The sequence below is a fragment of the Stenella coeruleoalba genome (assembly GCF_951394435.1).
Source record: "Stenella coeruleoalba genome assembly, chromosome: 8".
Lineage (NCBI taxonomy): Eukaryota > Metazoa > Chordata > Mammalia > Artiodactyla > Delphinidae > Stenella > Stenella coeruleoalba.
The window spans coordinates 96,620,424-96,646,841 of NC_137154.1; the positions used below are offsets into that span (position 1 = coordinate 96,620,424).

Genomic DNA, 26,418 nt, shown 5'->3' on the forward strand with positions numbered 1-26,418 from the left:
CTTAAGAAAACAAAACAAAAACAATCAGCATATAAGGCTTATTCTACTCATTTTTAGGAATATTTTTTTGTTTTGTGTTTCGTTTGAACTGCCTTTCCTCCTGCCTAAAAAGCAGCTTCCATCTATGCCATCTTTGTAAAACGCAAATTGTCTTGGGTTACTAGCTCCAAGCCACGCCCACACCACCTTTGGTCTAAATCTTGTCAAATCTTGGCTCACTTCACCCCTTCAAACAGAATAAACCCTCCTGCCGACATGGCATAAAAAGAGATTTTTGTCATTTTTCCCTCTGTGACCACTGAGTGTACACCCGGAATACATGCTCACTAACTGACTCCCCAGCCCAACCAGCGATAAGCCAGCTCCGTCTGTCCTCAAGCACCTGGCACTCGCTTGCACCCAGCTTCTCAGTCATTCTGATCCATTTATGCCACCATCTTGTGTATCTGGTTAGCCCAGGTGGCATTTATCCCAGGAGCAGTCCTGCCCCAAGAAGGATGAAACATTTAATATGGGTCAAAAGGCTGAGATACAAATACCCACGAGCGCATGAAGGAAGACCAAAGCAATTACTATGACACGAGCAGTTTTTAAAATAGAACCAATTCTTTTGCTTCACTACATTTAGGTTGACTACTGGACTGAAACCTTAATAAAGGCTGGGCAAGGAGAATGCTCTTTGAGGTGAGTCTTGGATTTGAGTTTAATTTTATTTTGGACAGGCACCCAAAAAATCAGATTTTCTGTTACATAAATATGTGCCTTGGGGAGGAAAATAGTCATTTGACATCTGAAAGTAAATGTGGAGAATTCGTAAAACCTACTGAATCACCACAGGATTATGGGAAAAAATATTGAATAATTTAGACTGAAAGACTAGTTTCCCAAACCTCTTGTCCATTTTAGGACAATTTGTTCAAAACTGGAATTATGTCTTTTGATACAGTTGGCATTTAAATGTCTGGTCAGAGAGAACTTTGAAGCAATTTTTAAATTCCCATTGATTTACAGAGAGTTTTCTCCTGCTACCTTCAAATGATTTCCTTTTTTTAACAAGTCTCACTTTAAATATTTTGGATAGTAAACTTAGTTTCTGCCTTAGCCAATGTTTCTCTTTCTGCATCGAACCGGACACCTTTCTACCTCGTTCACGATGCCTTTTAAATACCTACTGCAACTTTTCGTCAGGGGGGGTCTATCTGTCCCCACTCCCTCCAAGGACCCTCGCTGGTATCTGTGGAGGTTTCCAGAGCCCTTGGTTTTTCCCTTGTGAAAGATCCTGCCTCGCGTTGGTTACCTGTCCCCCGGCCTAACCCGCTGCCCTGCGGTGTATCAGAGGGAAAAGGGCAGGAATAAAACCTAGAAAAGTTTGAGACAGTTTCTTTCAATACTTCACGCACACCTGTGAAAAAACAGGGTAGAGCCTATTTGTGGCAGCCGTTCAAAAGCAGAGAAACAAAAAAAGACTTTGGTAGAAAACCAACTTTAAATATTGCAGGCAGCAGCTTTGTTTGGTGTTTGAATCCCATGCTGGTGGATGCTAATTCCGTAACATTATACACTTGCCTTTTTTTGGGTACAAAGGTAGAAGGGGGGTTTTCTTCTGTGTTTTTCAGTGCAAAGTGATTCCGATCAGAAAGGACCAAGGTTTCAGCTCCAAGTAACTGACATTTCCATCTGAATCTACTCTGTTTTTTTTTTTTTTAAGGGGGGAGAAAAAGGTCTAGTTTTTCAGGAAAAGAACCTCTCTACGCAATCCTGAAACTGATCTTTAGATTTACTTTTCCTTAATCAATAGAAGAAAAACTTGATTGCAACTCAACACTTACGTGACTCTAGCGCAGGACTAACTGAATTTTTGGTTTTGAGAGTAGGGGATTCAGACATCATTTCAGGAATCAGAAATAATTGGCAGCAAGTGGGGGAGAACTGACATGAATTCTTGTTTTACCTAATTTTTCCTGGTTTACCAAGATTTGGCTTAATATTTCCGACTCCATTCCTCCAGTCTCTGCAGAACAGGTTAGTGACATTTTTCATAAATACAAATATTTAAATGAATCCTCCTTCCTGCTCTCTGAACTGTTTCCCTAAGGACTCCAGTCTTAAACCTGCCTGACATCTCCTTCTGCTAAAAGCTGTGTCTGATCTCTGCTAAAGGCTTCCTCCCATTTTCAGCAAAACTGACTAATATTTATTATGTGCTTAAGATTTCAATGTGTGTGCCTGACAACTGAAGATTTACAGTAAAACTCACAGAGGAGATTCACTGATTTTCCATGGAAATCTGGCTGAAGAATTGTGATAGCTTCCAATAATTAGAGAAGGGTTTTTAGTTTTAAGAATGCTATCGGAAGCAAACTTCAGTGTCTACCCATGCACTTGGTGCTGACACAGGAGTACGTACGATTTGGAGCTTGCCTCTCAGCTCTACAGAGCGGCACAGATCGTCCAAGGGGTAAAGCCACCGGTCCAACGGATTGTAACTAAAATGAAAGCAAGTTCACTTTTGTGATGTTCTTTCTCTAATTAATTTGCTGCGACTAATTACTTGCTTGTATACCGGATTCTATTTTTATTGTAATTCCAAGGAGCCACCCCTGGCATGGTTCTTTTTTTATTACATGTCTATTATTCATTTCACATATGGAAAGTCAGTGGACAGTCTTCTACAGCCTGTGACTCTGGTCTGTACTTCAGAGTGATGGACTGGCTCTATAGTTTACAGAAGGTGATGGCAGACTCTAAATCCTCCTACCTGTAGGACCACATTGTGTTTTAACTGACTTTTATGGGATCCTGATTGAAAGCTGTTGTGAAAATTAGGAGAGCCTGGTCTCACAGAGGATGGATGTCTGTTCTAGAGACACAACAGGCATCTGTAGAGTGGGGTCCTGTTTTTCAGGGCTTTAGTAGCTGGAGAGTAGATGCCTTTCCTTGACTCATTGCCGTGCTCATTGATTCTTTATAATTTCCTGACAATTTGAATGATCTCATTGCACTTCCAAACTGCTTCTCACGGGGGAATCTAATTTGTTCATGAGGTGTTGAACATAGGAGGGCCCGCCAGCATCCAGGGCATTTCATCCTGACTCAGAACTGTTGATGTTGTTATGTGAATGTTCTATGATGGTTGTGATGTGTCTTGGGACTTGCCACCAAACACACCTGGTGTTCTATTTACTCTGGCAAGCTGGGGATTTTTTTTTTCTTTTTCTTTTTAAAATTCCAGGATGAATTATTCATCATTACTTAGAATTTGGGTCTCTTTCATCTTCGCACTTGTACGGCACCAAGGTGAGTACTACAAAATTCCATAAAGCTCGTGATTAGCATGCTCTTGAATTTATAAAGAGACGCTTTTGTTGGAACTGTAATTATCAGGGCAGGTGTACATGTGTCTACAGTTACAACAAGAAAAATGTAAATTAAATTCTGCCGTCAAGGGCAAAATACATTAACTCTGAATGATGTTCATTTACATTCCTACTTTTTCTTATTTCACTTCGAACACAATTTGTATATACCAAGTTGCCCCATGTCAATGGAATAAGTCTTTAAGATATGCAGATTATTTTCATTAAAAGTACACAGGGTAGGTGTGTGTGCATCCCATGCCTGACGATTGATTCCAATGAAGGCATTTAACTGGTGGCACAGACTTTAAAAAATATACTTGTTTAAGCCAAAATGAGGGAGTTCCAGTGGCATTAATGTCAGTGACTTGAGTATCAGTGGCCACTTACAATGGCCAAAAATCTAAAACTGCAAGTGAAATAAGAAAATTTTTCCCCTCCGTGATTCCTCCTTTTTCTGTATGTAGCATTGCCCCGGGTAGGTAGGAGATCACATGCATTTCTTTCTACAGTTTTTAAATTTTAGGCAAGAAAGCTGGGAAAGTCTATATCGATTTGAAACTTTTATGGCTAAAACTCTAGAACATCTTCTTTGTTTTATTTGCTTAGTTCAGCGGACACATGATTACAAGTCTGAGTGAACAGAGCTATAAGGCATGTGGAGCCCTAACACTTTTCTAGGATTGGATAAACTTAAGCAGTTGTAGCAGGCAGGCTATAGTGTGAAACCCCACAATAATGACTCCAACTGCCTCTAACCTCGTACTCCTGCTCTAAGAAAGTGTGTCTTATTTGGAGGAAAAAAAAAAAAACAACGTTCTGGGAACATAAAGTTTATTGTAAAATTCCTGGCCTACAATCAGCATGGGTGAGGAGATTCTATCTTCTAGTCACTCTGATTCTATTGATAGGCTATGCTGTTAACAAGCTATATTTTTATAATAGTAATGACTTCTAAGGTAGGAATTACTGTAGTTTAAACCTACTCCCTTTTATTAGTCATTTTTTTTATTCAACAACTATTTGATAAGTACTTACAATATTAGATATCTTGATTATTTGTATTCTTCTTAAAATTGAAAAATGTTGATTGTGCATCCTTTCCAGTTCAAAATCATGAGCTAGTTAGGATCATTCCTGAAGGGATGAATCTTGCAAATTTGTGTCACCTTTGGAGCAGAGAGAGAAGTTAGGGACAATCTCTCTGACCATAGTTTTCTGTCTCCTCAGGAGGGGCATGGATTTCTCCTGTCCTAGGCAGATTGGCCAACACTGCCCCGAATACCAGTTAATCTTTCTATTCAAATGATTACAATTCAGCGTGAATTTGAGACCTTGTTCACACTTGGACATCACTTCTGAAAAGTTCCCCATGAAGGATAAATCTATGACACAATTTGATTTATTATTATTAATTTGAGAATGTTCATTACCCTTCAGATTTAATAAGTATCTGTGTATAATTCTATGATAGGGATTATAAAGAGATTTTTTTAAAAATTGCTTCCTTCTGGGAATTTGGAATTTGTTACTTCTATGTAATTATGACTGTTAGAGAAACCTTTTTTGTCTACTGATGGTGACATTAAATAAAGCACGTGGGCTGAGTGCCCCTGTGATAAAACTAACTACAGCACCTCCCGAAGATTTCCTTTGGTTGGCTTCACAGAGACTTCTGAAGGCTGGGGAACGATGCTTATACACCAATGACCAGGCTCATCTTCCCCATTTCCCTCTTGGTGTTAGTTAGCCCTTGGAAACAGAGTAGCTCTTCCCCCAGGCAGACCTCCCCTCATTCCCTGCTCCACGAGGAGAGAAGCTGGCACTCGGCCAGGCACTACTGAGCTGCTCTCTGGTCACTCGGCCACTCTCTTACATGAGCTGCTCTCTGCTCACTTAAAAGCTCCCAAAAGAGCAGGGCAGCCCTTGGTGGTTTCTCGCCAGCCTATCGGCTCCATCAGCACAGAGCAGGAATTTTCCCAAGGAGGGGCCCCCGACCTGGGGATGGGGCATCAACATCTGCAAGCAGGTGCCTCACGAACTGTCAGCAGAAGCCCCAAATGCATTTGCCACATGTGAGTTAAGAAAACGGAAGAACAGATGATGTTCTATTGCTCTGTTTTCATCCAAGAAAAGAAAGGACAGAGGCAAAGAAACATTACACCCCAGATATAGATTATTTCATAAATGCCATTGGACCTGATCATCAGTAATGTAGACCCTGGGGAAATTGTCTAATTTCTCTCTCTGAGCTGGGCCACCCCTTGCAAGAGTTTGGATGAGAAACTTCTGAGAAACAAGCCAGCTTGCCAAGAGAGGTGGTGACATGGTTACAGGAGGGGAGCCGTGTGTGTCTGTGTGATGACTCTCACCTTTGACCAGGATGATGAGTAAGCGCCCCAAGCCTCCTCCCAAAGACTGCTCAAAGGCCCAACCTCCTTTGCCCCAGAGGATCCCATGTCTGTCTTTGTAAACAGGAGCTGGGCAGAGAGACTTCTCATGGGGCGGGTGCTCAATCAAGGTCATTCACAGGCCAGTTACTACAAACCCTCTCTTCCCACTCTTGTCCCAGATCCAACTATTGTTTATTTCCTCAGTGATCTGGTATCTTCTCCTATTGTGCATCTGGAGGAAGGGGACTCCTTTCAGGAAAAGACTTGATAGTAGAATTCTTGAGCTAGAAGGGAGTCTCATAGCCACTGGCCACGTTCTCTGTACGTTGCCTTCTGATCAAGGATTCAGCGGGCTAAGCCACACCAGACCTAGAGGCACCTCTCAGTGCCCTGAGAGCCCCAGGCAGGGCTGATTTCACAACCTTCCAGCCAGTGTGAACCACTGCTGTCTCCTAAATGTATGGAAACATAGAAATGAAGCGGGAAGTAATTTCTCTTAAGGAGAAATGCCATCACTTCCACGCTCCCCTTTCCAGAGGCAGAAGATAACGCACCGTGTCCAGCCCAGGTTGAGGATAAATGAAAAGGCTGTCTGACTTACACGTCGTTTGTAAGACTTACTGAAAGAAGCTGGCTTTAGTGGGTGGGAGGAAAGCAGCTTGCCGAACCGAAGGGGGATCGGCCATCCGCCTAACCGCCCTGTCTCTTGACAGTTCAGCCCAGGGAGCTCATGTATCCATTTTGGCAGAATGACACCAAAACCCCTAAAGTAGACGACGGAAGCTCATCTGAGATTAAGCTGGCCATCCCCATCTACTTCTTTGGCGTTCCTTACCGCACCATCTATGTAAGTGACAAGCAGCCCAGCTGTTGCTCTAGGGCTCTCCCACCTTGCTGGTCATTAAGGAAAAGTATTTTAAATACCTTCTTCCAGGGCTCTGGGAATGGAGGATTTGTTGGCAGCCCAGATGACGAGTTCTGAGATTTCATGAGCTGATAGGTTTTATGATTAAGAAAGTCAAAGGTATATTTCATGGCTAACGTTCACAGCGGAGGAGTATACAGAGCAATGGATTGCTTTTGTGGGTGATGAAACACCCAAGCGAAGCAGAGGCCCCAGTGCCAGGAACATTATTTCTGCCACTAGACAAGATAAAAAGATACAATGAACCATAATAGGAGCAACAGCAATTTTCTTTCCCTTCTGGGGGTGTGAAGACTTTAGGCATCTGCTCTTCTGAGGCTTCCTACCAATATGGAGCAGAGTCAAAGCAGAGTAGAGGGGTACTCAACTATTATATGAAGGTTGTTTGCAGAATTGGCCAACCTCACTGGGCCTGAGATACGCCATAGGGTCTCATTGTCAAAGCTGCATGAAGAAGTGGTATCATTTGCTGTCAGAGCTCTCCTGGGCACCTGTGTTCTCAGGTTATTTTTAATTTTTTGATCATTGGAATTGCTGCTAGTGAGACTATAGCACATTGACAAGAAGATTCAGAGCAACTGAATCTGTCTTGATTTTCGGCCTTAAAAGAATTAAGTGAAGCAAATGTAGATTATATTACATCCTATTCTATTCTGCTCTCTGCCCTGGAAGAAGAAATAAAACTCCAGGCACCTCCATCTCTGGCCTCCTCTGCATCTGGGACCTCTATCTTCCCCAACTTTTGATTGATAGCTCAAGGCTGACTCCCACTAGAAAAGAGTTCCCTCTTCCATTATGTAACCTGTGGTCCTTGAACTTGCAGCACCACCTAGGCACTTGCTAGAAATGTCACTTCTCAGGACCCACCCCAGACCTACTGAATCTGGGAGGGGGCCCAGCTGTCTGTTTGAACAAGCCCTCCAGGGAATTCTGATGCCCACAAAAGTTTGAGAACCACTGCTCTTAACTATAGAATATAATCAAAACAAATCTGGGTCATCACTAACTTCCTCTGCTAGTCTGTGTGTTTTAATTACACCCCTGCTCTACTCACTGTAGAGCCTCCTTAGTCTATAACAGCTGATTGTAAGTTTCTGAATGTGTTGACCTGATTTTGGAGGTGAGAGGGCTGCACAGGACTTCCATTCTGGAAGCCTTGGTCTCCTAGACCTCTAGAACACGTGTATTTAGTTAAGCTCCCCTTTCTCCTCCATTGTACTAAGTGACATGGAGTCTGAATAATTCTTGCCTTTGCAGAAGGAGGGTCCTTAATTTGGGGGAGGCTTATTTGAGGGCAAATTTTTCCTTGGGTTTCCAGCACTTTAAGCCATGCAGTCTTGTTCAGGCTTCTGGGTTGTTCACTGATACTTGCAGACAGCAGACTCTCAATATCCTTGTAGCTGGATTTCCAGCTTCCTTTCCAAACTGCACACCCTTGCTTCCAAAATAGGTTGACATACATACCCTTGGCCCAGGCACTGATAACTTAACTCTGGGATCTGAGTCACTGTTAATGTCCATAATATTACTAATTAAATATGAACCTAACAATAGAATGTTTCTCTATTGAGGAATTGCAAGTATTCCCATCACAGACACTCCTGCTGTTCCCATCACAGACACTCCTGCTGTTCCCATCACAGACACTCCTGCTGTTGAAACCATACAAGCCTTTGGGTTAAATCAGCTTCATGTACCAACATACTGAGCTGCAGACACAGGCAGAGGCAAATTGTTTACAGATACTGTTTATGAGTATATATATCGGCTTGTTATTTGCAGTAAGGTTTAGTAATTTAATAAGTTTACTAAGCCATTTACAAATCATGAAGAAATCACCATAAGGTAGTCATTTACATATACAGTGTAAAGTTTTCATGTCTCCATTTTGTGCAGAGACTATACAAAGAAGCTAACAAACTACAAGAGCTGTAATGGAATTGGGCTCATCTGTGGATTGTAACCTTATCTTTTTCTGAGTACCGAGTGGTTCTGACATCAGTAGAAATCCTTTAAATGTCTCATCCAGGGTGGGATATGGTTCATCTTGAGATCTGAGTTTGGTGATGGAGTATTTGATTTACCTTTCACTGACACTCCTCTTTTGTCATGTAATAGGAATCAAGGTCTAATACAGAGTTCCTCCGTTTTTTCATTTAACTTTCTGCTTCCATGTTTTTTGGGTTTTTTCCTGTCTATTTTGCATCTGTAACTCTGGATCTTCTTTATTGCCCACATAAGCCACTGCCTAGCCCAACACACACACACACACACACACACACACACACACACACAATCCAGTAGCATTTGATAAGTATAAATAAAGACAGGATAGAGAACATGAAAATGAGGCTGATTATTAATAAGAAATGCAGCTGGCTACAAATTGAAAGTGAAAGGAAACCAATGAGTTTGTCTGGAAGCAAATGAACCTCCTAGTTGAGCAATGGAAGCTGCTGTTTGGGGGTTCTGATTCAGTAGTTTAAAAGTCATTTCCATTCATATGATTAGGCGAGCATCTGTCTTGGTTTATAACTCTGAAATTGTCATGGTCTCAGATCCACTGTGCAAAACCTCTTTTATTTTTGTAGGTCAATAACAACGGAGTTGTTTCATTCAACGTGCTGGTGAGCCAGTTCACGCCCGAATCTTTTCCCCTGACGGATGGGAGGGCCTTCATTGCTCCATTTTGGGCAGATGTACACAATGGGATTCGAGGCGAGATCTATTACAGAGAGACCACGGACCCTGTCATCTTGAAAAGAGCCACCAAGGACATCAGGAAGTACTTCAAAGACATGGCAACCTTCTCTGCCACTTGGGTTTTCATTGTGACCTGGGACGAAGTAACGTTTTATGGAGGAAGCAGCACCACACCTGTAATCATTCAAATTTTCCCTTTTCCACTTCGTATTCTGACATCTAATTCTTGTCCATCTTCACTACTGTGAAGGAGTCTAATTGTTAGAGCTGAAGAATGTCAGTTTCCTTGAGTTACACTGAGGAGTCTTGCCACCCACTTTCCAGGAAACAGAGGGAGCTATCACACCTAACCAGTCCAGTCAGCTGTAATATTTCAGAAGATGTGTCATCTCTATCATGAACCATTACAAATGTCTAAAAAGAAGTCCTCCACAAGTTTCTTGCAGTAGGTAGCATTCCTATTTTGCAGGAGAGTGATTGAGACACTGAGACCCCATACGATTAGGGACCCACCAGGAACCCAAAGGTCCCTTTTCCTTACCAGAGGCCCAAATGCCTGTCTCCATCAGCTAATTTCCTTTTCTTCTTTTTTCACAAAACCTGATAGGAAAAGGAAACTAGGGTGCCAGTTTGGAGCCAAATGATCTGGCTCATTTTATTATGTTATGACCTTTTTTAAAATTGTGACCAGGGCTAGAATTATTCATATTTGATGGTAATTGGATTGGGCAGTTGAAGTGTTTCATGAATAAAGTTTCAGCATCTGCTCAGAAATCCTAAATGGGCAATCAGATAACAGTCAGATAAGAAAGATTATCACTGGCATTATTATAGAGATAATCAACTTTCTACAGAAAGGGACAGAACATAATTTTCAGGAAAGCCTGCCGTTTGTGTGGATGACTTTGGCAATGGAGTTTTTTTGAAGCAGCAGATGCGTCTTCAATGTATAATTTCCAGTAAGCAAAGATACTCAGACATCTTCCCTCCGCTTTCTTAGGATTATTTCCAATCCCATCTGTTTTCCGATTTCCCTGGCGATGAGTCAGTTGTTTCAGGGTGAAACAGAAACTACTGAGTTAGAGGCAGAGTTGGAAACGTGCTGGGCTTGCATTTCGTAGCTGCCCTGCCGTGAGCACCCTGCCTCTCTGCACCTTCTGACCAGAGCATCGCAAAGCACTTTATCACTAAGAGGTTCTGGAGAACAGAAAGATACAAGTTTAAACAGTGGATGCACTGGCTAGAAATAACCTCTAAAGAAGCAAAAATTTCCCCCTGTCATGTTATGGATTGCTAACGACTCCTCGGGTGATGTTTGATGTCCTTGAGCCTCATACCTTACAGCTTTAGGATGCAGGATGCCAGCGATCGATACATTTTAGTATCAGAGGGAGAAAAATAAAGAGAAGAAATGCCCATCAAATGCTGACCACCAGTTTTTCAAAAAAAACTTCCATTGGCAGTAAAAATGGCAAGATAATTCAGATATTTCCTGGTTTGTACTTGGGCGTAAATTTATGGACTAGGTGAGGACTCTTTCAATGAGGATGAATGAGGTAACATCTAAGTGCTTTGAGCTCCTTGGAGAAAAAGATGATAAAAATCCTCCAGAGCTGCAGGAGTGTCCCTCCAGCCCTGTCTTCGGAATCGGCCCCTCTTCCATCTCCCACTATCCTAGGCCCCCCCTTCTTTAGAGGAACACGTATCAACAAGCCAAGTAAACACTGGGCATGAGAGATCTTTTAGAAGCAGAAGCCCAGTAGAAAGTCAAGAGGATGTGTTTACTTTAAGGAAGGAAAACTAATATTTATTGAGGCTGACTGTGAACCCAGGGCTGTGATAGGCTATCTTTGCAAATCATTTAGCCCTCACAAGAATGTTCCCAAGGAAGTTCGCCGTCCACTTTAAAGGTGAGGGGATAGGCCTAGAGAAGTTAAGTAACTTGCCCAAGTGTCAAGAAAAGGGATTTGAACCTCATATGCGGCAGAGCAGGGTGCAAACCCAGTCTCCTAACTCTGAATCCTGAACTCTTTCCTCAGCTGCCCCCTCCAGGTAGCGTTAGAAGGCCTCTGAAGTATAAAAGGGCTTTTCAAGAATTAAAAACATGGTTTTACAAGAACAGATGCAGAGGAGTCTTACAACCCGTGTTGAAGAGTTACCTGTGGGGGGGGGGGGGTGTGAGAGTGAGGGAGAAGGTGCATGGGGGCGAGCCAGCTTCTGGAGCGTTCTTAGGATGGCTGGCTGGTTTTAAGGTGACTTCTGGGATCAGACATGGGTTGCGTTCAAGACCTGCTTGGACCAAAGATATTTCCAACTTCATTTCAGGAGAAGGAATTCACATCCGGAAGGAGCATCCTGGTCTGAAGGAGGGTTTAGCTTTGGTCCTTGTGTGACGTTGACTTTATGCCTTTCTCTTGAATCTGACCCCACAGCGGCCATATAGGTGACTGCTCGCTCCTCTCTGTGTCCCACTTTGCCCTTTTGTTGAACGGGGCCAGAGAATGGAGGCATAAACCTGGGCGGCTCTATCATAAACGCCATCAGCTGTGGCAAGCACGGAGCTTGAGGAGAAAGTTCTCGTGTACAAAAAGGGCTTTTCTTTACTTGCACCTTTTCTCCCTCCCTGGGACTGTCTAGGATGGGAGATTTGGGGCTTCCAAGATCCTCTACCCCAGTTTGATTACACAGGATAAGGATGTGGGTCTTCCTCTGCATCTGACAGAATGTTAACCAGGACGGTATCGGGCAGCTGGGAAAATGCTAGGTTTGAATGGAAAAGGTCGAAGCAGCCTCTCCTTTTAACTCTGTTTTTTACTTGAATTTCCTGAAAACATGCATCAGCGGGTAGGGATTAGCAAAGGGAAATAGTAAAGGACAGAGTTTGCTACAGCTTTTTTCTGGAAACTGTTTGCAAGACTGATCTGAATGTATACAACATCTCCGTCCTAAAAAGTTGAAAATTAAGACCGTGTGTAATGACAGTGCACGAAGAGATCAGACTGGGAGCTCTGGCTCCAATTCTGTTTTCTGTTGCTGGGTCATTGTGGAACTTCCAGCAATTCATTTCCCTTGAGCCCTCAGTTTTCTTAGCTCCTATGATGGGAATGGGCCAAAAAATTGCCTGTCTTAGCATTGGTTGAGGTACAGATGGAGGTGGAGAATTTTGCAGATATAAAGTGATGCATAAATGCTCCATTAGAGGAGCAATTTCTCCCCACCAAGTGCTTTTTAAAAATCAATTTCCAGGGGCTTCCCTGGTGGCGCAGTGGTTGAGAGTCCGCCTGCCGATTCAGGGGACGCGGGTGCGTGCCCCGGTCCGGGAGGATCCCACATGCCGCGGAGCGTCTGGGCCCGTGAGCCATGGCCGCTGAGCCTGCGCGTCCGGAGCCTGTGCTCCGCAACGGATCACTTTCCAACCTGCATTTAAAAGAGGGGGAGACATCTCACCAAGATTAGCGGTGTGTTCCAGGAAGCAAGAGAGCAGGGCCCATACCACCACTGGAGTCCCACCGACTGGCATTTGCGTGCTCTGCCCTCTCCCTCCCCACCCCCACGCCCTACCCCACCTGCTCTGGGAACAGGTGCTCACAGCCCTCTCCCTGGCTTGACTAGTTCCTATAGTTTATTCTCATGCTGCCATCTATAGGTGCCCACGTATTATCACATGCTGAGTCGGGCCGCTGACTTTCCTATCTGGTGCCAGTCAGAGATGTAAGAGGGATGCTGAGTCAGCCTCTAGGTTATTCTCAGGCAATTTCTTTTCTGGATGCACAGCCCCACATGTCTTGCTTTTCCCCCTGGAGGTGAGAACATATTTGGAGAGAAGGCAGAGCACAGAGGCTGGGGTCGGAGCAGCTCTGAGCTGCTTGAGTGGGGAGGGGGCAGGGTAAAGGGAGCTGCTACTGGGGAGAGGAGCTCCTGGGGATGTGAGTCCTGAGCCCACCCACCCATTCGCATCCTGCAGGTGAACACCTTCCAGGCCGTCCTGGTGTCTGACGGCACCTATACCTTCACGCTCTTCAATTATTACGAAATCAACTGGACCACTGGGACGGCAAGCGGCGGTGATCCCCTGACGGGTCTTGGGGGAGTGATGGCCCAGGTAGGTGGTTCTCTGGCTCATCCTCCTATGTGTTTCTGAAGCACTGCACTCTCTTCTTATGCTCTTAGCATCTGGGGGAAATCCTGCTTTGAACTGGAGAAGCGTGTCTGGTCCTGCAGGTGGACTGAGGGACTAGTCTTGCCCATCTTTGATACCTGGATCCGGGTGTGGCATGAACTAGCGGGCCATTATCACCTGAAATGGTGGCCCCAGAGACTCCAGGAAAAGGGGTCTCTTGATTTCAGGTGTGCTGAAAACAAGATGGTGGGCAAGTAAACCAAGGTGGGGGGGGGGGTTAGGGGATGATGTGTGTGCTCAAAAGTCTGCTCTTCCTTTTGTGCTCTAGGCAGGATTTAATGGTGGAAACATCACCAATTACTTCAGCCTTCCGGGGTCAAGAACCCCTGATATTGTGAATATCCAAGAGACCACAAACGTCAATGTTCCAGGTCGCTGGGCATTTAAAGTTGATGGGAAGGAAATTGACCCAGCCAATGGCTGCACCTCCAGAGGTAAAGGCATTTCCTCTTCTCTGAGGCAAAGCAGGGTTTGTTTCGTTGAGATAGACAGGCAGGCTTTTAAGCCATGGTAGGGGGGACTCCTGGCTGATGCTTTACCCTTTGAAGTCTCTCCTCTGGGTAATGGAGATCAAGGTAATTTTTGCATGCACGTTCATCGCTCCAGGAGCTGAAACCCTGCGCTGGCCATACTGCAGTTTCTGAAGCCTTTGCCTGGGGTATGAACACAGCTCCCCATTGGGAACTACTGCACAGTGGACGAGGCTCTTGAATGATTCCGCAGCCAGAGGGACAGAAGAGAGCCCTCCTGTTTAACATTATTTTTGTTGTCGTTGTTGTTGCCATGTCCCCCTTTAAATTTTCCTTCTCATCTTTGCTCCTGCTCTACCATCTGCACTTTGTAGATCCATGGGAGTGGGTGAGCTTGAAGCATCACCAAGTCTGTACGAGAGAAAATCAGTACCTCCTAGTATGATTAGAAAGAAAGGAAAAAACGTGTCATAGTCTTTAGGGTAGCTTCTCCTAAAATCCTCCAAGAGCAGCAAAACATGCAGGAATTTAGGGAGAATCAAAGCCGGCTTTAGGTCTGTGTGAACAAGCTGTAGGTGAACCTCCATGGGTTTCCTTTACATTGGCATCCAAAGTTTGGAGCCTCCTCTGAAATGTCAAAACCCCTTCGGATGTACAAAACAGCCCAGGACTCTCACAGGGACACCATGGTTTATAGATTCCTGCTTCTTATATGTCTAAAAGTATTCAGAAAACAGGATTTCTGGGCATATTTCTGCCTCTAGGAGTGGAGGCTATAGCAACTAGAATTAGTCAATCATCTATGCATCTGTCTGTGCGTTTATCTACCCATCCACTCACCCACTCACCTACCCACCCATCTACCCATCTACCCATCTACCCATCCATCCATTTAGGCTTCCAGCCACTGCATCTTTCCAAATGTGCTTAGCCAGTCTCTTAGGTTGGTGAAGATGGTGCTTGCTCTGGACCCCCATGACCCTACCATGGTAGAGAAGACAGCACAGAAACAGTGATGATACAATGTAAGACCTATTATGAGAGATATGAGTGCAGGGTACTGTGTAAGCACAGAAGATGACCCCGGGGAAAATGCTTCCAGATTCCTAAGAAAGTTATGGGTTGGGATGAAAATTTCAGGTCTCTTGCCCTCCTTCCATTGAGAGCATGGCCAGGTGACCTCTGAGTCTCGGCACCCCTGAGGGCTTTGATTTGTGTAATAATCAGAAGGGCCATATTCACCTGATCTGAAATGCCCACACCCTCTGCCCCCATCCCCTGCGCTGTGGTCACACTTATCAAACCTCTGCTTTTGCTCTGAGGAAAGGTCATTTGTGAAGATGGCCTGCCTGGGCATCTTTGCCTCTGTGGACTCTGTAAAGTCCTCCATGTTCGGAAGAGCAAATAAATGTTTAGAGCTAAGCCAGTATTAAACTGGACAGAAAAGAATCTAGCTCCAAAGGTCACCAGGATTTCAGAGATTGCACTCTCCTCCCTTACAGAGTGTAAACACATCATCTAACGTCTATGAAGATACCAAACCAATGCCCCGTTATCTCTCTCGCTTTTATGGCCTGGGCTAGGGACCTACCCAACGCCTCTCGCCTTTGTCCAAGTGTCATGGAGCTGACTGGCTGTGGCCGTGCTACCTAAGTGCCAGGTGACAGCCTCTCCTTGAGTCCCGGGAATGAAATGCTGTGATAATGGAAAACACTGGCTCACAGAGCTGTGGGGTTGGTCAGATGCCAGCAGTGTACAAAGTCCTCACTTTGACTTCATTCTTTCCCTCCTGAGTTATGGCTTTGGGTTTCATATACAGGACAAATTCAATCTCCTCATGCAGGCTGCTGTGCATTTTAATGTGCCACTGGACATACATCAATCTAATGAGATGGGGATTTGGCCTGGGCGATAACGGGGGAAGTGTTGCATAGAGCTGGTTTATTATATCATCATTTTGCAAACAAAATTATCTCAGAGTCTACCTTTTGGTCCAAACCTCCTCTATTCAAAGACATTTCCCCCTCATTTATTGGAAGCCTGAGAAAGCAGAGACTGGAAATCATACCGAGTGGAGGCTGTTAGAATATATGCAGCCTGGGTGAGTGCCAAAAAGCATTGAGGTCGGAGGGGCCTGTTTTCAGGGCTGATGCATCTGACCTACTGGGACTGTGAATACATCTATTATCCCATTCAGGGGCCATATGAAACATAACTGCCCGTTGAGACATAATTGTTCCTGTTGGACAGATATTGAAAGGACTGTCCAACTGCCATGGCTTCTGCCTGGGCTCACCTGGCAGCTTTGTGCTCTGCATTAGGTCTTCAGTTTTATAAAAATTTGAGAAACCTTTTCAAACTACGGTTTCAAACTATAGTTACTCCTGGTGTATGATATTGTTTACAATTCTTAATGTTGTATCTTTGATACTTTCCTTTTCAGACAGTCTCAATGTACAAATACTTCTACCTTATTGACCTGTGCCAACTTTTTATAGCATCTCTGTTCCCCAGGAGGCAGGGATGAGAAAATAACCTTGTCCACCTTCTATGGGTCAGAACATTAAGACAGGTGGAAGTCCAGTCAGTCGTCTTGGCAGTTGATTGCAGATTTGTGACCATTGCCCAGTTCTCTTGACCCCGACCCCCAACCAAGGATTAGGTCATAGCCCCCAGCCCAGAGATGCTCCCGTGTCAACTGAAGGTTGATATGAAGAACTGGTAGATTTCAAGGTTTTTGGTGGGGGAAATCATTCATTTAGAGAAATGGTTTTAAAGACTGAAAGCCTACCAAGGCAATAGAAGTATTTTAAACATTAGCACATCCCTTAGGACCATTCCCCTCCCCATCTCACTCTCCTCCTGACGTAGATTCTGTCAAGAAGTTCTGTCCAGGGGATAAAGAGAGAGGAGTGCTGGACTTAGACCGGGCCTAGGGTGAGGGGAGAAGACGACTGGTGTAGGTGTAAGTTCTGCCTAAACAGTGTCTGTAGGATTTATGAGCCCGGAAATGTGGGAAGCCAGGGGTCAACCCGTTCCAGAATCATCCCAGGAGGCCTGGGATTTAAATTTGTGGGTCTGACTCCTGATTCTTTTCTGGCACATACTGAGCCCCCAGCAGCTGTTTGTTGAATGAGTGGATGAGTGAATGAATGATCACGTTAGCAAATGAACCGACAGTGTTGCCGAGTTACCCGGGGGGGTGGGGAAGGGCCTTCTTTCGGAATACCCTTCCTCTTATCGCCGAAAGGAAGGCAAGGACTGCCGTGTGTCCTGGTGTATCCCATGGAGTGAGACAATGTGTCTTTCCTTGAATGAAAGTGTGCTCACCAGTGGTGGTGACAATAATGTCAAGAGCTTAGATTGGATTCAGACGGACTTGGCTTGGAATCCTGGCTTCGCAGTTGAGTTGCTGCGTGATTTGGATGAATTACCTAACTTCTCTTAAGCCTCAGTTTCCTCACTTGACAAGTGAGGGCAACACTTCATACCTAATCGGGTTCTTTTGAGGATTAAACGGTATAAGGCAAGTAAAGCCCTTAGCCCGATGCCCAGCACAGAAGGTAAATGCTCAATAAATGTTAGTTCTACTGTCCTTATTCCCCAGGACAGTTCCTTCGGCGAGGGGAGGTGTTCTGGGATGACCTGAACTGCACCATCAAGTGCCGCTGTCTGGATTTCAACAACGAGATCTACTGCCAGGAGGTCTCCTGCAGCCCCTACGAGGTGTGCGAACCCAAAGGCAAATTCTTCTACTGCAGCCCGGTGGAGACCAGCACGTGCGTGGTATTTGGGGAGCCGCACTATCACACGTTCGATGGCTTCCTCTTCCACTTCCAAGGCTCCTGTGCCTACCTGTTGGCCCGACAGTGTTTGCATACTTCCAGCCTCCCCTTCTTCAGCGTGGAGGCAAAGAACGAGCACCGGGGGGGCTCAGCCGTCTCCTGGGTGAAGGAACTCTCGGTGGAGGTGAATGGCTACAAGATTCTCATCCCCAAAGGAAGCTATGGAAAAGTCAAGGTGAGACCCTCTCCGTCCTTCACGGGGAGATGGAGAAGCTGGAGGTGCTTCAGCCTGGGGAAGACTTTCCCAGATCTACTGCTGTTTGCTCTTTGTACCAAAAAGATGCATGGATCTTTGTAAAGAGCCATGCAAACATCTTGTAAAATTCTTTACTAGGCTAAATTTTGTTTGTACAAGAGCTAACCTAGGCTTTCTCTTTGACATGTCTATCTGCTGTTTATCTTAAAGTACATTTAACTTCTTAGCTGACACACACACACACACACACACACACACAAGCTCAGACATAACTGGGAACAGAAGTAAATTGTTTCTCATGAACCTGGCTTGCAACAATGGTAGCCACGTGGCCATGCCCTGGAGACAGTGCAAACACAAAGTACAAACCCCTAATTCACTACAGCTTTTGATTAACAGTCCTCACATCCCCCCATCCTGTTTACCCTAGAGCTGTGGCTTCATTCTCAGAGAAACGTCCAAACGTCCAAACTGATTGGTATATCCATGGGCACTGCCTGTCCAGGCAGCTGGAGTGGGCTCGGTGACTTCTTTAGTGAAACCTGGGTGGAAAGTTCCCCTGAAAGCTTTACCCCTTTAACAGAATCCCCCACTCCTGCTTGGAATGGGAGAGCACACGGATCTCTGTGGTTCGTTTAGCATATGCAAATGACTCCTGTCCCTGTCTACCTGGATTTCAGGCTGGGGCATTGACAAAAGAGCGAGAACAAAAAGCCAGTAGCAATTATTCAATCTGTGGAGGCCCCAAGTTTCATGATGTTAATGGAGACCTCAGGGCAGCCATGTATTTATTCAAGCAATAATAACCAGGACCGCGAGGGGTTGATTGCTGCAACCCCATGCTGTCCTTAATCCCCAAGCATGGAGGTCATCACAGAGATTACAAACCAGAACTGATGCCAGTGTAGGGAGGTCTTTCTTTTTTTAAAAACGTGTTGTAGTTTTAATTGATGCAGCGTGTCCAACAAAAGGCAGCACCAAGGAACTAATTCCACTTTTTCTGGCTCTGCCCTTCCTAGGTCTGTGCAGCGTATCAGTGCCGTAATTAGAAAAGTGGGCTATTACAGTGGTTAAAATGCCAATTTGCTTGGTGTTTGGTTAGTCTCCCTAGAGACAGCTCTGTAAATCAAATCAGAGGTAAGAATTCGGCTGCAGAAGTTTGGGGTTTTTCCCTTTTAAATTTCTGTTGTGCTATTGAGCACCACACTTGTCCTTGTGGATAGATGCTAACATTTCCAGCTAGAAAAATGTTTGCTAGCTCTCCCCTACTTCCTTGTCTTGTGGGGATGATGTGTACAATATCTGAAGTTGGAAAAGAAAGCTTCATGCTGTATTCCTATTTTCCATTTTGATTAAAATTCTTTTCCCTTCACAGTCAGACTCTTTTTTTTTAGAAGGAAAGGGACACCAGCCCCTTGCTTTCAGGCCCAGCAGCTCTGCTAATTTTGCGTGGCTCTCTTCCATCGTCCGAGCGTAGGGCATGGATTCCTCAATTTTCTGTAGCGACAGGGAGATGTGGACGTGAATGTAAATGTTTCAGAAAGAAAAGGTTATGTGATTCCAACTGCAAGCAAACAATGGGTCCCTTTTCCTTTTGCCAAATGGCTTCTGAGCGTCTCTGAATACACCTGCCCTGCTGGGGAGGGTGCCTCCATGATGGCAGAGACCCCACCCGGGGTGAAGTGGGGACAGGCAAGAGGGGGTGGGAGGCAAGAAGGAGCCTGATTTGCCAACTTTCAGACACGCAGGACGGGGCCTTGCAAACAGATCTTAACGAACAGGTTGCCTTTCTCCATATGCTGGGATTAGGAACTGGGCTCTGAATATGCATGTTCCCCCTTTGAAATGTTCTCAAGTGACAAGTAAACAATTTAGGATTGTGTATGCTAATAGGGGCCAAAGAAAGCCAGCTAACATCCATATATAGTAAATGTCTCCTTCTAACTAATACTTATCAGTTTTCATCTTTCTCCCCCAGATAAAACTGAGTAGTTTAGGGTACACCAGGGAAAAGAGTGCCAACGCCAAATAGCTGATGGTGACGAAGAGCTCTGATTCTGGGGTCAGGTTTGCACAAGCCTTGGGCCACCACTGCCAGCTGAGTGGCCTCTCTGAGCTTTACTTTCACCATCTGTAAAATGGGGTAATCGTGTCATGTCTAGAAGGCAGGGCTCTTGGCTGTAGTTTGGACTTGGCTGTCTCAACTCAACACTGAACAAAGGCAGCAGGAAGCAGTGGAGGGTCGGGTCCTGTCACCCACAAATAATGCAAGCCCTGAATCTCAATTTCCTCATCTGCAAAAGGGGGAGATGGTAAGGACCTTCTTAGGTTGTTGTGAGGATGAAATAGGATAACCACATGTGCGACGGCTAGTACAAAACCTGGCACCCAGTAGCCACTCAGTACTCATTCCCACACTGCCATTCCCACCGAAAGTTCTCATTCTAAGGCCTGTCCTACGATGCTACTTCTCTCTCCCAACCTTGCTCCCACCTAACCTTGCCCCTACCCACTCCTGGGAGAGACATGGTTAAAGGGGGTCCTGGCTGGTACACAGGGAGAAGAAGGGAAGCAAACAGGGAGACTCATCAACATTGGCTCATCAGGGTCTGAGGACTGGGACAGCAGGAAAGAAATAAGGAGCCATGGGCTGGGTGAGAGTCCCCAGCTGCTCCCATTCCGAGCCCTCTGGGGTACAAGCACAGGACTCTATAAGGTGTGGCTGAAACTGAGACATGCATGAGAAAGAAAGGGGGAGAAATGACCACTTATGTCGAAAAAGAAGGGAAAATCTGGGCAACGCTGATGGGCAGCGTAGGGACACAGGCAGTGTGCGTGGGACGAGATCGGTTGCAGCAGGGGGATGGTTGTGACATCCAGAGACAGTTCCCCCCCCCCCACCGCCGCACCCTGTGGCTTCTGCTCTGAAGCACAACCACTGTCCTTTGTTAGCAGGGGCTGAGTGAGAGGAGAGGAGGGCATTCAGCGAGGGAGGTGTTTGGCATTTAGGATTATACCGCCTTGGAGATTTCACTTCCTACATCTCAGCATAGAGCAATACACCAGAATCACCCAGCGCTCTCGCTGGCTGACCTTCCTCAGAGTGTGGCTTTTCTCATCCTTGTTGGCTAACTTGCTACCTGGGAGATAAGGATAAATCAATCAACCCCTGGGTGTTTTTTTTTTTTCTACTTCCTGCTCTCATAGGATGGCTTACATCTCAAGCCTGTTTTTTTGTTCCCTTCCCCCATAAGTCATACTAATTTCTAGGGACAGAGAATTGCACATGCCATTAGCCGTGGTAAACCTTGGGAGCGATGCTTGGACAGTCTATTGTCTCACTTCCTAGACAACGCAGAGAGTTGCAGCAATGGTGGCACTAAAGACCCTTGATCTTTCTGTGTGCCAGAAATCAGTACAGGTGCAGGGCAGCCTGGACGTGCACTTACAGTCAACCCACCAGGGCTGTTCTAGGACTAACCATCCATTCCAGCCCTCAAAAGTGATGTCTAGAGATGCCAGGCACGTTAAGGGTGAAAAAGAAGAAAACTAACTCTCTGTTGGAGGCTTATCAAGCCACTTACACATGGGACTCACTCTTTTTTTCTTTTACATCTTTATTGGAGTATAATTGCTTTACAATGGTGTGTTAGTTTCTGCTTTATAACAAAGTGAATCAGTTATATATATACATATATCCCCATATCTCCTCCCTCTTGTGTCTCCCTCCCACCCTCCCTATCCCACCCCTCTAGGTGGTCACAAAGCACCGAGCTGATCTCCCTGTGCTATGCGGCTGCTTCCCACTAGCTATCTATTTTACATGTGGTAGTGTATATATGTCCATGCCACTCTCTCACGTCGTCCCAGCTTACCCTTCCCCCTCCCCATGTCCTCAAGTCCATTCTCTACGTCTTTGTCTTCATTCCTGTGGGACTCACTCTTGATTCTTCCCCCATTTCTCACTCCCCCCAGCAAAAAGCCCCAGGCCCTGTGGAGTGTCCACCACGAGCTGTCCCTCCTCCACGTCCGGGTGCAGGTCAGGCCTCGCCCTCATCAGCCCTGGCCTCCAGCACCAGTTGCCCGCCTGATTTCTCTGTTTCTAATCTCCACCTACTTCAATATACCCTTCGTACCGGCCAGAGTGGACTTTTTTAAACACAAGTCCGACCACATCATTCTCTTACTTAAAACTTTTTGGAGCTCTTCCTACAGAAGAGAAATCCAAGTTGTTGGTTTTGTTTTTGTGGCGTTTTGTTTTCTCTTAAAAACATGCTTCAAAGGCCCTCCAAGATCTGTTCCCAACACAGAATTCAGAGCAATTCTTCCAAGACGGAAGTCAGATCATGTCGATCTTTTGCTCTGGGCGCTCTCTTCGCTCTCGGCTTCCCTCAGAGTCACAGCCAAAGTCTCTACAATGGCTGACAAGGCCGTGCCTGTTGTGGCTGCTCTTATCTCTCTGCCCTCCCCGACCACTGCCTGCTCCTGGCTCTCCGCTCCGGCCACACTGGCCCGTGCGAACCCAGCGCCCAGCACACTCCACCCCAGGGCCTGGCCATCCCCTCTGCGTAAGCCACTCTCGCCCCAGATAACTGCAAGGCTTCTTCCTCATCTCAAATATCCCCTTCCCCGTGGGGTCTTCCTCGACCCTCCTGTCTAAAATTAGAAACCCTCTTCCCTAGCACTTTGGATCCACATTCCCAGCTTTACTTTCCTGCAGAACACTTTTCTGATGCTGTTATGTATTTTACATATTGGTTTTGTTTGCTGTTGGTCTCCTGAAGAGGAATAGACAGTTCCAAGAGGCAGGGATTTTCGTCCGTTTCACTCATTGCTAATCCCCAACTCTTAGAACAGAGCTTGACACACAGAAAGGGCTGAGTTGACATCTACTGAATGAATGGACTCTGCCTGTGTCCAGCTCTCTCTCCAGCCGCCCGTTCCCTTCCCTCTGCAGTACAGTGACACCCCGATGACTGTCCCTATTCTCATGCAGCTACTTCTAACCACGTGATTTTATTCACTTGTCCTGGAATTCTCTGCCCCCTACTCTTCCTTTGGCTGCTTCTGTTTTACCTCTAAAGACCCAGGTCAGACTTAACTGCTCCTAAAAAGCCTATATGACCCCCCGTCCCCAGGCTGGATCAGTGGTCAGGTACCGTTCTCCCACTGCATCACTGCATCACCTATGAACGCATATTTAAAACTGTATGTCATAAATATCAATTTGTGTCCCTCTTCCTCAGTAGACCCAGACCTCATAACGGGCAGAGACAATTACTTTTTTTATTCTTTATTTCTCAGCACCTAACATCGTGCTTGGTACCCAGTAGGTGTTCAAATTTGTTGTGTTGAACGATGGTATGACATAGGCCTGGTATCAGGAAGTGACAGGGTGAAACACTCAGAGAATAACACCAGGGCAGCCTCAAAACTCGATGGTGGGGACAGTTTATAGAGCACCTTCCAGCTGGGAGGAGGGGTTGGGGTGCTAAGGGCAGCGAGGGGGTCATGGAAAGTATGTGCCTTAAGCTGAGACTTAAAGAATGGATTTCGAGGAGAAAGGGGGAAAAGCCAGGTAACTAGTCTTTCAAGAAAAGACGTGAAGCTGGCCCAGGAGCCAGCCAGGAAGTGTTGACAAGCACCTGGTCCCCAGAGGGGTTTAGAGTGGCACTAAGCAATGCACGTCTGTCACAACTCAAACGCCGGCCTGCTCTCAAAGGTTCTGGGGCCTCTGCCTTCCTGGGAGGCAAGCCCGCTGGCACCCGAGCCTTTTGGGGGCCACTCTCTCTGTGGCGCTGAGTCGCTCCATCCCTCCCCCCTTTCCTGACCTCAGCTGGACCCACTGCCCTGGCCCCTGCTCACCTGCCTTTTTACTATTGCTGTTGTTGGCAGGTTAATGACCTAGTGGCTTCTTTGCCCGTCACCTTAGACTTGGGGGCGGTGAAAGTCTACCAGAGTGGCATGTCTACTGCCGTGGAAACGGATTTTGGGCTCTTAGTGACGTTTGACGGCCAGCACTACGCCTCCATCTCCGTCCCAGGCTCCTACATCAACTCCACTTGCGGGCTTTGTGGGAACTACAACAAAAACCCTCTGGATGACTTCCTGCGCCCCGACGGCAGGCCAGCCATGTCAATCCTAGACCTGGGAGAGAGCTGGCGGGTCTACCATGCCGACTGGAAGTGTGACTCGGGCTGCGTGGATAATTGCACCCAGTGTGACACGGCCACCGAAGCCCTCTACTTTGGCCCCGACTACTGCGGCTTCCTCAACAAGACCGACGGCCCCCTGTGGGAGTGTGGCACTGTCGTGGACCCCATGGCCTTCGTGCACAGCTGCGTGTATGACCTGTGCAGCGTGAGGGACAACGGGACACTCCTGTGTCAGGCCATCCAGGCCTACGCCCTCGTGTGCCAAGCCCAGGGCATTCCGATCGGAGACTGGCGAATCCAGACTGGGTGTGGTAAGCTGGCATCCTGTCCACACGGAAGGCCACGCCTGTGCAGGGGGGCCGGGAGAGGGTTTCGGGGCTCCTCGGAGAGCTCCCTGTTAAGACACATTGCCCGAGAGTCAGGGTGAGGTTGAAATATAGCAAATGATAAAGAACGAACTGTAAAAGCATCTTGACCTTTCTCCTCACCCAGTACTGTGGCCAGAAAACAAGAAACCACTGATGGGCATCCGTGCAGGAGACACGGAATGCGTGGCCGGAAGAGGGCCCTTAGCAGGGGTGGCCCGGGCAGAGTTGAGCAGGGAGGGGGCCGTTTCTGAGCTGGAGGTGGCTGTCCCCACAGCTGTTGGGGACATGTGGACACTGGCCTGGGGAATCAAGAGCAGCCTTTGGGAGAAGAATGCACCTCCCAGATGGAACCCATGGCATTTTTGTCCTTGGATGTTTCCTCTCTACCTTCAGGTTCTGTGACTCCTGCTCTAGAGCATTTCAGCTGGTCCAAAAGGGGCAGTAGACAGGGCAGGTAGCAGACCCGGAAAGAGGCCTTGTTCTAAAATGCCGGGTGGTGAGGAAAAAAGCCCCCAAAGTGTGGGAAGTCCAGCTGTCCCCTTGGAATTACACTTTTGGATTGAGCGTTTGGAACAATTTAGCTATCTTATGTCTTCCTTCTATACAACTTACATCTCTCTCACTTTTCCTAGTTATGTAAATGTTAAAAACGGGCAAACGAAAAACCAAATTGCTTCTTGGAATTTTGTTTCTTTCCTGGTCCTTGGTTTTCTCCATATGAGTAAACCGAAAATTATTATCCGTGCATTTGAGAGTGCTATGGAGGTGAGATTTAAAAGTTTCTTTCAGTTCCAAGGCCAGAGGGCAATTTTTTCCTATCTGTATAGGTTGGATTCATATAAATCAATATGTATCAGAATCAATTCTTAGAGAATTGATCAAACTACTAAAAGACAGTATATTTAAATGTTTTTGTGTGTGTGGACTGGCCAGCCTCTATCATGCCTGGAGTATCCATACCCTGATTGAAGTTGAGATTGAATATGACTTCTCTTTGACCCTTGTGCAATCCAAGGGCATCCAATTACCTAATTTTTTGCCTATAATGGTTATTTTTTTTCTAGTGGTACTACTATCCTACCCTCCACGTTCCTCTCCCTGTCTCTCATTTTAGTGGGATGAATTGTATTTAAATCAGAGAACTCGTCTACCAGGCTCTTGAGTCTCCGCCTGTTGGGGTCAACCAGACTCAAACCAGATTCAGATGTTCTTAAAATAAGAATCGAAGCTTTCCAAGGCAAGAAGGGCCTTCAGAAGGCATCCAGTTCCAGTTCAGTCTCCTGGGGGAATAGGCACACAGGTTCTTTTCAGATAGCTAAGGTTCTTTCTTATTTTTAATATCCCAGAGAATTCATTTTCACAGTCTTCTTTGGTCCCTGTTTGAAAGTTCACTTTTTCAAATTCCTCCTCTAAGAGTTAGATTTTTCATTTCTCCTGTGAGTTGGATTTATTTCCTCCTAGGAATGGGCCGTGTTCTTTAAAGTCAGACCAACTTATATGCCCATCAGTTGAAGATCTTAAACCATCTCGATGGTTGTAATTCACCCAGTACTAAAGCTGTATTGAATAATCAGTCGAGTCTAGTTAGGATAGGAACCTGAAGTTTTATTTCAGTCAGGATGATCCAGTGAGATCCCGCCCCATCACATTGCTCAGTAGTTACTACCAGAGCAGCTGCGCCCCTTGCGCACCCTCAGTCTCCCTTCCCCCAGTGAGTGGTGGCTCGGCCTTCCCTCCAGGCGCCAACTGGTCCAGAAGGAGCGTTCTTCCTCCAGGCCCCCGTGCGTGGTGGATCTGGCCGGTTAGCCCCTGGGTCATTCACCTTGT

General features: G+C 46.1%; 1 protein-coding gene across 2 annotated transcripts in view; it reads left to right on the forward strand.

Moving 5' to 3' along the window:
• The first annotated feature begins 642 nt into the window (after positions 1 to 642).
• TECTA (tectorin alpha) overlaps positions 643 to 26,418 on the forward strand; it is a 73,614-nt gene continuing 47,838 nt past the window's right edge. For both annotated transcript variants that reach the window (XM_079928586.1, XM_079928587.1), the window contains exons 1-7: positions 643 to 3,297; positions 6,463 to 6,596; positions 9,266 to 9,553; positions 13,342 to 13,479; positions 13,826 to 13,991; positions 17,635 to 18,047; positions 23,964 to 24,534. In XM_079928586.1, coding sequence (XP_079784712.1) covers positions 3,234 to 3,297; positions 6,463 to 6,596; positions 9,266 to 9,553; positions 13,342 to 13,479; positions 13,826 to 13,991; positions 17,635 to 18,047; positions 23,964 to 24,534 — 1,774 coding nt within the window. In that variant the 5' untranslated portion in view covers positions 643 to 3,233. The remainder of the gene's footprint in view (positions 3,298 to 6,462; positions 6,597 to 9,265; positions 9,554 to 13,341; positions 13,480 to 13,825; positions 13,992 to 17,634; positions 18,048 to 23,963; positions 24,535 to 26,418) is intronic.